Here is an 11,811-nt window from a genome sequence, read left to right as displayed (position 1 = left end):
ACGTAACTTGCCAATTTTCTTTCAACGTGGATTTTTACAAGGCATTTGTACCAGTGCCAGCTCCAGGCATAAGTGTCATAAGCGGTCGCTTAGGGGGACCCAGTAGGGGTCCCAACTTACTGTTCAGAGCCAGAATAGCAGAATACAGGTGCACGATTGAAATTTGGTTATGCTTCAGCAGTTTTTCTCTTGTTTTGTCAGTCACTGACAGTCACTAAATTAGTCATGTCAGCTACCAATTTTTAGACTGGTAAGTTAGTCTAGACAGTTATCTAAACGTTTAGGTATCATGGCCTAATACCGACCGAGCATGCAGGGCACGTGCCCAGGGGCCTTGACCTCCAAGGGACCCCCATTGATTTTGTTAGTCACACTCACTCAGATATCATTAACATGGCATACGTCATGGCAAAATGTGTGGTATTGCAGGAAATTTGCAATACCACGTTTAGGGCATCCTAAACGCTCGAGCTGGCCTAATGTATTTTGGCCTATCAATTGTATGCATATTTACACTCCAACACAGATGGGGGCAGTACTGCGTCAATAATACAAAAGAAACGCCTTCTGCCTTGGCGCCTGGTTTTGAAATGCTTGGGACCAGATAATACAGGTGTGGCTAGACACACAACGTAGCTTGTTTATCAAGAATCGCAATAAAAGTTGTTTTTGACATCAGCTGGAAACATCAGCCGCGAGACTCTGTCCGAGGAAGGACCGACGCCCGTAAGTGTCTGTTTGTTTTTGTTTTCTTGTCAGTGTTGTTTACTAAATGTAACTACTTTTGCTAGCTAGCCTGCTTGCAAAAGAAATGGAAGCGAGTCCGTTTCAATCTGTTAAAATAGCCTACGCTGGCTAGCCCATCTATTATTTATAATGTTTGCTAGCTAACGTTATAACGACCAAATAAATAAAGTCAGAGAGGAATATAGTAGAACATCTTTTATCAAGTCCCCTGCTGGGTTTCTGTCACGTGATTGTTTCCCCTTTTTAACCCATACTTTATCAGGACATGGAATCGACCGTGTTGAACCTGCACAACCAGTTTCAGAGTCTGCTTGCTCACTCCGAGATTCTCATTGAGGGCATCGAACCACGTAAGTGACTAGTGGAGCATGCTGTTGGTTGACGGTGGCGATTAGTGTTTCTCCAGGCATTGCATATCAGAGATTGCAGGTTTTCTCACTGGCTGGTGAAAATCTAATCCCCCCCCACACACACTCCTCACCTGATAAACCAAACACTGGGGGAGATTGACTTCAAATGAATCAACAGGTCTGTAGAGAAAAGGCAGATTGTTAAACAATAACCATCCTCTTGCTTTTCTGCCCAGAGTTCATCCAGATGGCTCTGAACTTCGAGGACTGCAGGCAGAAGTGGCTCCAGTGTGATGAGAAGCTTGTGGCATGCAAGGAGGTGCTGACCAAAACGGAGACTGAGAGGGGGGCTCTGGAGGTCAAGCTGAAGCACGCGCGCAACCAGGTGGACGTGGAGATCAGACGGCGCCAGCGGGCGGAGTCTGACTATGAGAAACTGGTTGGTACAGTTATAGAAAAATTACAGTACATGAAACGTTGTACATCATAAAGTTGTGGTGGCTTCTATTGGGAAATGCTGCTATTTTGTGATGTTCATTGTTAAATATAGGGCAAAGTTTGAAGACCACAATGGTTAATTAGTTATGAGTTAGACTGATTTAATCAGGCTGTAATACACAGTTAATTGGTATATTTCTGGATTGAGTAACTGAGCCGACAAGGTGAAAAATATGTTGGTGTCCTTGAGCAAGGCACATAAACCTATTTGCTCTAGGGGAGCTGTACTACTACCATGGCTGACCCTGTAAAACAACACATTTCACTATCTGGTGTATGTCACAATAAACCTTTTTTTTTTAAATTTTATTTTAATGTTGAATAAAATACCATTACATTTGAATTTAGACTACCGGTTGTTGGTCCTTCAGGTGGTTGAAATTTGCAACAAAGTACCCAATTGTTTTACTTTTTTTTTTTTTTTTTTGAGGGTCGGTACTGAAGTTAACATTACTAACATTACTATCACCTGGCACATGCGTAAACACCTGCTGGCTTCAGCATACATAATACATACTACCTGAAGTCAACATGGTTTTGTGCTTGTGGCAGGTGATAGAATTGTAAACTTCAGTACCGGAGCTCTTAAAAGTCAGGTAAACAATACTTTCCTGGAGATATTTTGTCGCAAATTTTGAGCATAAGATGGACAAACACCACGGCCAACCGTAAGAGTAAGTTCAAATGCAACTTTATTAAACATTCTGGCTTGTAAGGAGCATTTACACCAGGTTGTCTATACCAATTCGTTGTGCATTACAGCCTGATTTGAATAAGCCTATGAGTTAGTATGAACACTGTTTGGAAGGCTAGGACATGATGAGGTAATTTCCTGATCTGTTTGCTACTCTGTGTGTTACACTGTGTTACTGTGTGTGTAGGAGCGTCAGATCCAGCTGATCCGGGATCTGTTGGTGGCGGATGGTTCCAGCAGCAGCCTCCACCTGAGCGAGGAGCAGCGCTCGGCCCTGGCCTTCCTAAACGCCCATTCCCAGGCCGCACAGGCCGCCAAGAACAACACCAGCCTTAACACCAGCCGCAGGTACTGTACACTCCTCTAGAGAGAAAAAAAAGTTTGCAATGGGAAATAATAAGACACATTTGTTTTTGAACAAATTCAGAAACTCTTAGCCCCTTTCGGCCGTTTGCTTCAGGTAAATGGAGAGTAAGTCCCCTGATGATCTCTAGGAATAGTGGATCATAATAGGCTAATATATTACAAGTTGTGCAGTAATTTGGGAAATGTAGCCTTTTTGAATCAATATAGGCCATACGTAGCAGTATAAACCTGGAGCCTGGTGCACGGGACACGACAACTGGACCGTTGTCATACAGTTCCATCATTGGTGAGGATTGAGGGTAGATTTATAGGACTGATGTTCAACCCTTTTCTACACTTTTCTCACCTTAGAATATTTCATGGTTTGAGCAATTGTATATGGCAACCTTCAGGATGAATCAAACCACTGTATTTCTGATTCACCAATATATTTAGTACTTAAAGGCTCTCCAAGCCATTAAGAAAAACAATAATAAAGGCTTTCCTAACTCTAAATGACATACAAGATCAGAGTATTTTTAAATGGACCAATTGGTGCTGAAAATGAGATTAATATGCATGTATTTACATGGCTTTCTTTCATTAATTCAAATTAAAAGTACACCAAATTTTAAAAGAATGGCTTTAGATAAATGTACTGAAACCCCTATTGAATGAACTCCATGAGGAAATCTGTTGGCAAGCAAGTGGGAGGGTTTTCAGCAGTTGAATGACATTTATTCAGGGCACGCAAGGGAACCACGCCTACAAAGCCTGCTATGCACCTGCATAAGGTAAGTCGGAATACCAACTACTGAGAAGTGTGTAGGATGGGCGTACATTTCCCAAGTCTGAATCGGGCCCTTAGTGAATATGGCCCAGATTGTTACCATTCAGAACAGTGATCATAACCAAGCCTCCCGTCATGTCTTTCAGGTTAACCACCATAGATGAATCTGCTTCCTTGTTGTCTGACATTAGCTATGACAAAACGGATGATTCTCTGGTAAGTATATCCTCTTTACATTTTCCCCAAGGGGCCATTTGTCTTGGACATTGTAGTTGTGCGCCATCACAAAAATACATGAATACAATATGCCAAAATAGAAAAAGCGATCAAATAAAATATAAACGTAACATGTAAAGTGTGGGTCCCATGTTTCATGTGCTGAAATAGAAGATCCCAGAAATATTACATACACACAAAAAGCTTATTTCTACCAAAAAAAACACATTTGTTTTACATTCTTGTTAGTGAGCATTTCTCCTTTGTCAAGATAATCTATGCACCTGACATGTGGCATATCAAGAAGCTGATTAAATAGAATGATCATTACACAGCTGCACCTTATGCTGGGGACAATAAAAGGCCACTCTAAAATGTGCAGTTTTGTCACACAACACAATGCCACAGATGTCTCAAGTTTTGAGTAATTGTGCAATTGGCCTGCTGACTACAGGAATGTCCACAAGAACTGTTGCCAGAGAATTTTGTGTTAATTTCTCTACCATAAGCTGCCTCCAACGTCGTTTTAGAGAATTTGGCAATAATTCCAACCAGCCTCACAACCGCAGACCACGCCAGCCCAGGACCTTCACATCCGGCTTCTTCACCTGCCATTGAAGCGGAGTGGGGAAACATTCCACAGGCCAAAATCAATAGCCTGATCATCTTTATGGAAAGGAGATGTCATGCTGCATGAGGAACATGCTGGTCACACCAGATACTGATTGGTTCTCTCTCTTCAATTTTTTTTTTTTTTTAAAGGCATCTGTCACCAACAGATGCATATTTGTATTCCCAGAAGTGAAATCCATAGATTAGGGCCTAATTAATTTATTTCAATTGAGTTATTGAAAGGAAATCAGTAACTCAGTAAAGTCTTAAATTGTTGCATGTTGCGTTTTTATATTTTTAAGTGTAGATATAGCCACACTAATATTTTACCTAATATTTTAGATATTCTCCTAAACATGAACTGTGGAGTCACCATTCTCTATTCCCTCTAGGACTCCTCTGTGATGAGGACGGTGCGACTGAGGAAGCTCCAGAAAAGGGTGTGTGGAAAGTTACTATTTAGTTTAGATCCTGACAGATCGACAATAGAAACGTACATGTCTTTTTTTTTCAAATGTTATCTAAAGGATCTGGAGTGGAAATGTTGTCATAAGTGCCAGGTTATCTACAATGCTCAGTCATTTGAAAGTTTGGTTAGCTAAGTCGTTCCTATTTGTTTCCACAGCGCTCTCCCAGAAACCTTGCCGAGCCACCCCAGCAGGTGGTGAAGAAACCCCGGTCCAGTGGCCGAACATCGGAGAGGGTACTACTCAATGCAGGCTTCTGAAACTAACTCCGGTGAAGCTGATGCAACATCTACAAAATGACTTAATTTCTGACCCTAGTCTCACTTGATTTGGATAGCACTCCAGCACACTGCTATTCAATATATAGAATTTTGGTCACGAGACCAGTATCTTTACATAAAAAAAAATAGATGTTGCTTCTGTGTTTGCGTTCTCCTTTTTGAGTATTATTTCCTGTCAATCACAAGATGTGTATGTATTATTGCAGATTAATGACTCCATAGTGACCAAAACCACCATCACAGTGCCCGTCAACGGAGGTCCTGTGGAGGCCGTGTCCACCATCAAGACAGTGCCTGGCTACTGGATACGCAGCAGGACTGGTGAGATGACACTAGCAAGCCGAGATACATCCTTATTTTCATCAGCCAGGGGCATGTTCAAATGGGCACAGCGTAGTGAAGCTTGTTGAAACGGAAAGTGAACATTTATTGGACAAGTTCAGGTAATGGGCTACCTCCCTTGTTTGAAAATGTTTCATGCATAAACACCACTTTTTGTCAATCCCAGCAACTGCCACGAGATTTCAAGGAGATGACAATAGTTCCCTGCTACATCTGTAACTGTATATCTGTTCTTCCAGATCCTCAGGGCTGGGACAGTACCACTACTATTGACCAATCAGAGACAGCTAGCGAGGCACCCAGCGTCACCCCATGCAGTGAGGCTCCACTCCCACTCAAAACACCCAGAGCCAAAGGCGGGGTCCGAAAGCATGAGTTCCTCGCCAAAACGGTACACATTGTCATTATTGTTTTTGCCTGTAACTTGTTTTTAGGATTTACATATTATTTTTGAACAGCATTGGGAAAATATTTTTGTCACATAATTAACTTGAGGTTGTTGACCCAGTTAAGTCTAAAATTGAGTAATCTTATCTACCATCTAATGATTTGTCCAACATCTACACGTTCAAGCCTAGTCTCTGTTCTGCCTCTCTTCTAACTCAGGTTATCAAGTCAGAGTTCTGCGTGCCCTGCGGAAGGAAGACCAAGTTTGGAAAGCTCTGCCTGAGGTGCCAGGACTGCAGGATTGTGGCTCACACCGAGTGCCGTGATCGCTGCCCCCTGCCGTGCAACCCTGTCTCCACAGGCAGCACACCCGTCAGGACCAGAGAGGTACTGAACCTTGTGGAGTTAGTTATACATGCCTAGATTGACAAGACTTCATATTTGCAACACTTGGCGCTTATACAGCAATAACTGATCATTATGCTATTTTCTTCATATCGGATTCAGGGTTTACCTGCGTATGGTTTGGTATATTCTGGACACCATTCATGAATTTGTATTGGTACCATCTTTGTTTCGAATGCCTTCTCCAAACTTTGCATGTCATAACTGTATCTCTTTGTGTTGTAGCCAAGCACCCTTGCAGACTACGCTCCCTCCTCCTCTCCCATGATTCCAGCCCTAGTGGTCCACTGTGTCAAAGAGATCGAACACAGGGGTTTAAATGAGGTGAGCAGCCATTTTAGCACTTACAAAATTCACTTTGATAAAAGGGAAGAACATCAGTCATATTTTCAGATACTATCTCTGATAGCGAATGTATTTTTTTTTTACCTTGATAATTCCTGTTTTTAACTGTCCCTATTGCCAGTTAACATTCCTGCCCATGTATTTTTTTCCCTCTCTCCACCGCCCCTCTCAGACGGGTCTGTACCGTGTGTCAGGCGAGGGGCGCACAGTGAAGGAGCTGAAGGAGAGGTTCCTGCGGGGGAGGACTGTGCCGGCCCTGGCCAAGGTGGATGACATCCACTGTGTCACGGGCCTCCTCAAGGACTTCCTGAGGAACCTCCCCGAGCCCCTCCTCACCTTCCGCCTCAACCGCGCCTTCATGGTGGCTGCAGGTCCGTCCTTGGCAGTTGGTTGTCTCTTTAAGGGGTTAAATAGATTTTTAAGACGTAGACGTTATTCTGGTTATGTTCAAGTGTTTTCATGTATGCATTAAAGGGATAGTTCACCCAAATTACAAAATTACGCTTTTGTTTCCTTACCTTGTGAGTACTCTATGGAGTGCCTCTATCACTCTTGTCTTGTCCACAGAAATTCAGGACTATGACAAAAGCCTGGCGCTGATCTACCAGACCATCAGTGAGCTGCCCCAACCCAACAGAGACACTCTGGCCTATCTAGCCATCCATCTGCAGAGGTACGGCAGAGCTTCCACCCCTTCATGGTCACTTTGCAAATCTGTCACTTTCTATTTCCAGGGAAGAGTGCTGCCTCTACCTATTTTTGTAAACTCTGGTGGTGGATGTTTGGTAAATGTAATCGTCATTTTAAATTCTGTGGTAACCGCCCTCCATAATCAAAGGCAAGTTTAAGTTTCCTGATTTTCACAAGGCACTGCAGAAGCTCCGTTCACTTGAGTCTCTCTCAAATGGTTGACTTCTGGTGCTTTTAGGGTGGCCCAGTGTGTACTAGATACCAAGATGGACGTCACCAACTTGGCCAGAGTGTTCGGGCCCACCCTGGTAGGCCATGCCGTCCCAGAACCAGACCCCATGACCATCCTGCAGGATACCAACAGACAACCAAGGGTATGTATGGAACAATACACATATGACAGCTAAATGTACTTTCTTTTTTTTCTTTTTCTAAAGGATGTGGACTCTAGTTTATCAACTGTCTAGTTTTTAACATACAATTTGTGTTATATTTTAGTACTCTTTCAATACTTAGTAAGAATGCTTCTCACCATACAGAAATTAGTGTTAGTCTCCACACAACAGGGTATTTGATTCCTATTGATGTAAACAGGTGATGGAGCTCTTGTTGGACCTTCCTCATGAGTACTGGAGCCAGTACACAGTAGAGCAGCAGGCCCACGTAGACAACATGGTCAAGGGCAATGCTAACTGTTACAACACTCCTGACCACAAAGGTAAACACCACTGAGCCAGTCTGTCCCGGCCCATAGACTAGTGTCAAGGAATGTTTAAATACAAAACATATCCTTTATCATTGCTATGGCCTTTTAACTCAAACTTGAATGATTTTATGGCCGTAAATGTGCGAAAAACAAATCCCCAGTCTGAGCTAATATTCTCCTGAATGTGTTAATTCTCCCCCAACCAGTGAGCATGCTGGGGCCAGTGACCACTCCAGAACACCAGATGACCAAAACTCCCTCCTCCAGCTCCCTGTCCCAGCGAATGAAGAAGACCCTGTCAAACACCACCATGTAAGCAGCACACTCTAAACATAGCCCCCCCCCCAAGATCTTAATGCACATTTCAAATGGGTTGTGTTCCATTAGGAGCCAAATAAGAAAACTTACTGAAACAGGGAGGACCTGGTCCAATAAAAAAATTCTAATGATTGTTTAACATTCTAAAACATTTTCTATTGTGGGTCCTAATTAACATGACCCCGATGTTTGTTTGTCTTAGTTTTGAGTAATGTTCCTTCTCTGTGTGTGTTTCTTGGGTGATACATTTGTCAACCCCCCCCCCAAAAAAAATGTCTCACTCGCTTGGATTACATCAGTGCTTAATTCGCTGAATGTGTCCTTCTATCTGTCCTGAAATGGGTATTTAGCTGTCTGTTGTATTTCTTCCTAGTATTGGAGTGATGGGGGTTCATGTTTTTTTTTCTTGTCTAATTTTACAGATTTGGAAGCAAGAGCAAGGCATCTGCTAGCTCAAGTCGCCAAGGAGGCTTTTTTGCCTCCCCTCAGCTGAAGTAGGGGTCAAGCCACAGTATTTAGGGAAACGATACACTTTTACTCCATTTTTTTAATACTCTTTTTCTTAAGAACCAATAATGCAGTAATGTGGTCAAGGAGAAAAATCTGTTCTTAACTTTAGCTACTGTATAGAAGTGGCAGGTAGCCTAGCGGTTAAGAGCGTAGGGCCAGTAACTGAAAGGTTGCTGGTTCGAATCCACGTGCCAACTAGGTGAAACATCTGTCGACGTGCCCTTGAGCAAGGCACTTAACACTAATTGCTCCTGTATGTCACTCTGGATAAGATAATCTACTTAAGTGTACTGTATTTCATATACTTTTATATCACACCCTTTAAACTCTCTTTTATGAACCATGCAATACTTGATTTAGCTTTAAACTAACTGCTGCTAATAGCTTTATGTAACTTTAAACTAAAACTCTCTTTTAATGATTTTTTTTTTTGTAATGCTATACAATTTTTATTTCCACTTTTGTGGAATATGTTTGTAGTTGTGATGACTAGGGCCAGGAGTTTGGGGCACTTTTTGTGGTGTTGTGCTTTAACCATTTATTTCCAGCATTATCCACTAGGTTTGCTGCACGTAGGAAATGTTATTCAGTTGACACAAGCTGTCTCCAATCAATGTCGGGTTGTGTGTGTGTGTGTGTTTTGGTGGGAGGATCGCCTTAGACATGGGAGCCATAGTGCTGTGAATCTTAATTGCACACCTTTTATTTGGCAGGGAATACTATTTGTAGATCATTGATTCTACACCTCATTTTTCTCAACTGGATCGAATCCTCTCCAATGGACTCAGATATTTTTGCATTTATTTTTTAATTAGGGTCAGTTAAAGGAGGGTCTTTGGCTGCTTTTACACAGGCAGCCCAATTCTTGTCTTGTTTTCACTAATTGGTCTTTTGACCAATCAGATCAGGTCTTAAAAAAGCTCTGACGTGATTGGTCAAAAGACCAATCAGTGGAAAAAATATCAGAATTGGGCTGCCTGTGTAAACACAGACAATGAAACCAACCATGGAAGTACATTGTAATGAACTTGGGGGGGGGGGGGGGTAGCCGGTGTCATTGATTCTCCCCTTTTTTAACTGCCCCTAATTGATACATTTTTAAGCTTTAACTTCCGAGAGTGCTGGAGAGGATCAGCATGAGCAAAGTGCGGTGCAGAATCACTGATCTACAAATAGTATTCCCTGCCAAATCCGTTTTGTACGATTTTTAAGATTAGCAGAGCTACGCCTCCCCCGCCACACACGCACAACCAGACATTGATTGATTTTGATTGGAAACAGCTTGTGTCAATTACAGCACATTTCCTACCCGCATCAACATTAGTGGACAATGCTGGAAATACCTCATAAAGGTCCCAAAGAATTCTGGCCGTTATGATGACTGTGTATGGTCAAATCTGTCTACTTATGAAAGTCTATATCCACCCATGTGACTTTGCTGCTTCAAACCAAGGACCTTTGACTTTTCTGTGAATTGATCAGTTGACCGTTCACTATTCAGTACATGCTGTTGTGTAATGCATACACGATTAGGCTTTATCTATTGATAGTGAGTCTCCTTTTTATACTGTGATTGTAATCACAGAGTTAGGGGAAAAACCACTAACCAGAAAAAAATATACTTTTTTTTTTGTCTACATTTTGTTGCAATCTTTTGGCGCTTGTCCTGCAACTGTTAATGTGATCTACATTTTGGAATGCAATTATTTGTTTTACTTTGACGTTTTAATTTGTATTTTACAGTAAAATAATCATGCTAACCTCATAAGGTAACACATAGAAAGGGGATTATGTAAACTTTCTAACCAAAGATGGCAACGAAAACACGAGAATGGCTCTTACTGGCCATCTCTGTACGAATTTGAATAGGAATAGTAAGTCATATATGCATCCTGGCATCCTTGTGCTCAGAGTAGCTGTATGTGTACCTTGCCGTTGAATTCAAGTTTCTATGTTGTATTTCATATGGCTTCCAAAGAACCTATAGGATTCTCTGCCTTCTAATACAAACTCTCTAACCAAAAAGTGTTGTTATTGATACACAATTATCATGCCAATTGTAAAACTTGATGGGAAGGAGATGTTGAAGATTCCTATACAATCACATGTATGTAATGATTTCCCTTTTGTGTGTGTCACAGTGCACCTTTCATTTATTTTCCAACCTGAAGTTTTATTTGATCCACAAGGGGGTGCAATTGCACCATTTTTGACACCCTCATAATGCACTGTTTTATACAGTATAAGAAAAAAGGTAGTTTTAAATGCATACAATAGTTGATCATGTTAATATAACATTTTGTAGTTGTCATGACAATTTAAACGGGGTAATACACAGCTAACGTAAAGTTTACTTCATGTCTCATGCTGCCGGTTGTATAGATTCTGGCTATATTTTGGGGCGATGTCTCAATCCCAAATTAAAGGATGAGATTAGAAACCAGTTATTTTCTTTATATCAACTGTTTTTGAGGATTGCAAATATTTTTGAGGCAAGTTTTTAGGCCACTTGCAATGATCATGACATGCAAAGTCTAAATAGTGTGCACTGCATCCCATTGAAATCAATGTACTTCTGTCAGACCTGAAGTGTATTCTGGAATCTGTGTGCATGGTGCAATTCACATCTGGGATGTTTGGAGGGGAGGAAAGAGGGAGCAGGAGTGATGGGGGGGAGGGAATGATAGAGTTTGGGCCAGCTGCACAGCAAATCTGTTTATTCTGCCCAATTTGGCATCAAACACAACAGGCTGCTGAGTGCCTGATACTGCTGCGGTGCCCCATTAAAATAGAATTTATTGCTGCCTTAAGAGCAGCATGCATTACACACTTTCTCTCCTCCCTCGCTCTCATTTGCACTTCTTCTCATCCCTGGCTGGCTGTTTCCTGTTTGTATTTTATTTCTCACCAGCTGCTGTCAGACAAGCTCGTCAGAGTGGCTCATTACAGGGCCAAATGGGCAGAGAAATACAACCATGCCCGCCTACCCATCAGCCCCCACCACCCTGGCATAAACACCTATCCTGTCACCTGAGAGAATGCCTCAGACACTTAATTGAAAGCCCGTCTCTATTTCCGTCGTGGCTGCAAGGGACAGATATCATACCT

General features: G+C 42.0%; 1 protein-coding gene across 1 annotated transcript; it reads left to right on the top strand.

Moving 5' to 3' along the window:
* Positions 1–588: 588 nt before the first annotated feature.
* LOC135539626 (rac GTPase-activating protein 1-like) lies at positions 589–11,303 on the top strand. Its single transcript, XM_064965617.1, has 17 exons — positions 589–726; positions 1,010–1,097; positions 1,334–1,536; positions 2,477–2,637; positions 3,571–3,640; positions 4,645–4,692; positions 4,878–4,955; positions 5,207–5,321; positions 5,582–5,733; positions 5,949–6,116; positions 6,360–6,458; positions 6,652–6,850; positions 7,047–7,152; positions 7,408–7,543; positions 7,764–7,887; positions 8,082–8,187; positions 8,616–11,303. Exons 2-17 carry the CDS (start codon positions 1,013–1,015, stop codon positions 8,689–8,691), a joined length of 1,926 nt encoding a protein of 641 aa, XP_064821689.1. The 5' UTR covers positions 589–726; positions 1,010–1,012; the 3' UTR covers positions 8,692–11,303.
* Positions 11,304–11,811: the final 508 nt, after the last annotated feature.

Source organism: Oncorhynchus masou, chromosome 5 (assembly GCF_036934945.1).
Source record: "Oncorhynchus masou masou isolate Uvic2021 chromosome 5, UVic_Omas_1.1, whole genome shotgun sequence".
In the NCBI taxonomy this organism is placed as follows: domain Eukaryota; kingdom Metazoa; phylum Chordata; class Actinopteri; order Salmoniformes; family Salmonidae; genus Oncorhynchus; species Oncorhynchus masou.
Note: the sequence above shows the minus strand (reverse complement) of the source record. Positions and strands in the feature narration are given on the sequence as shown.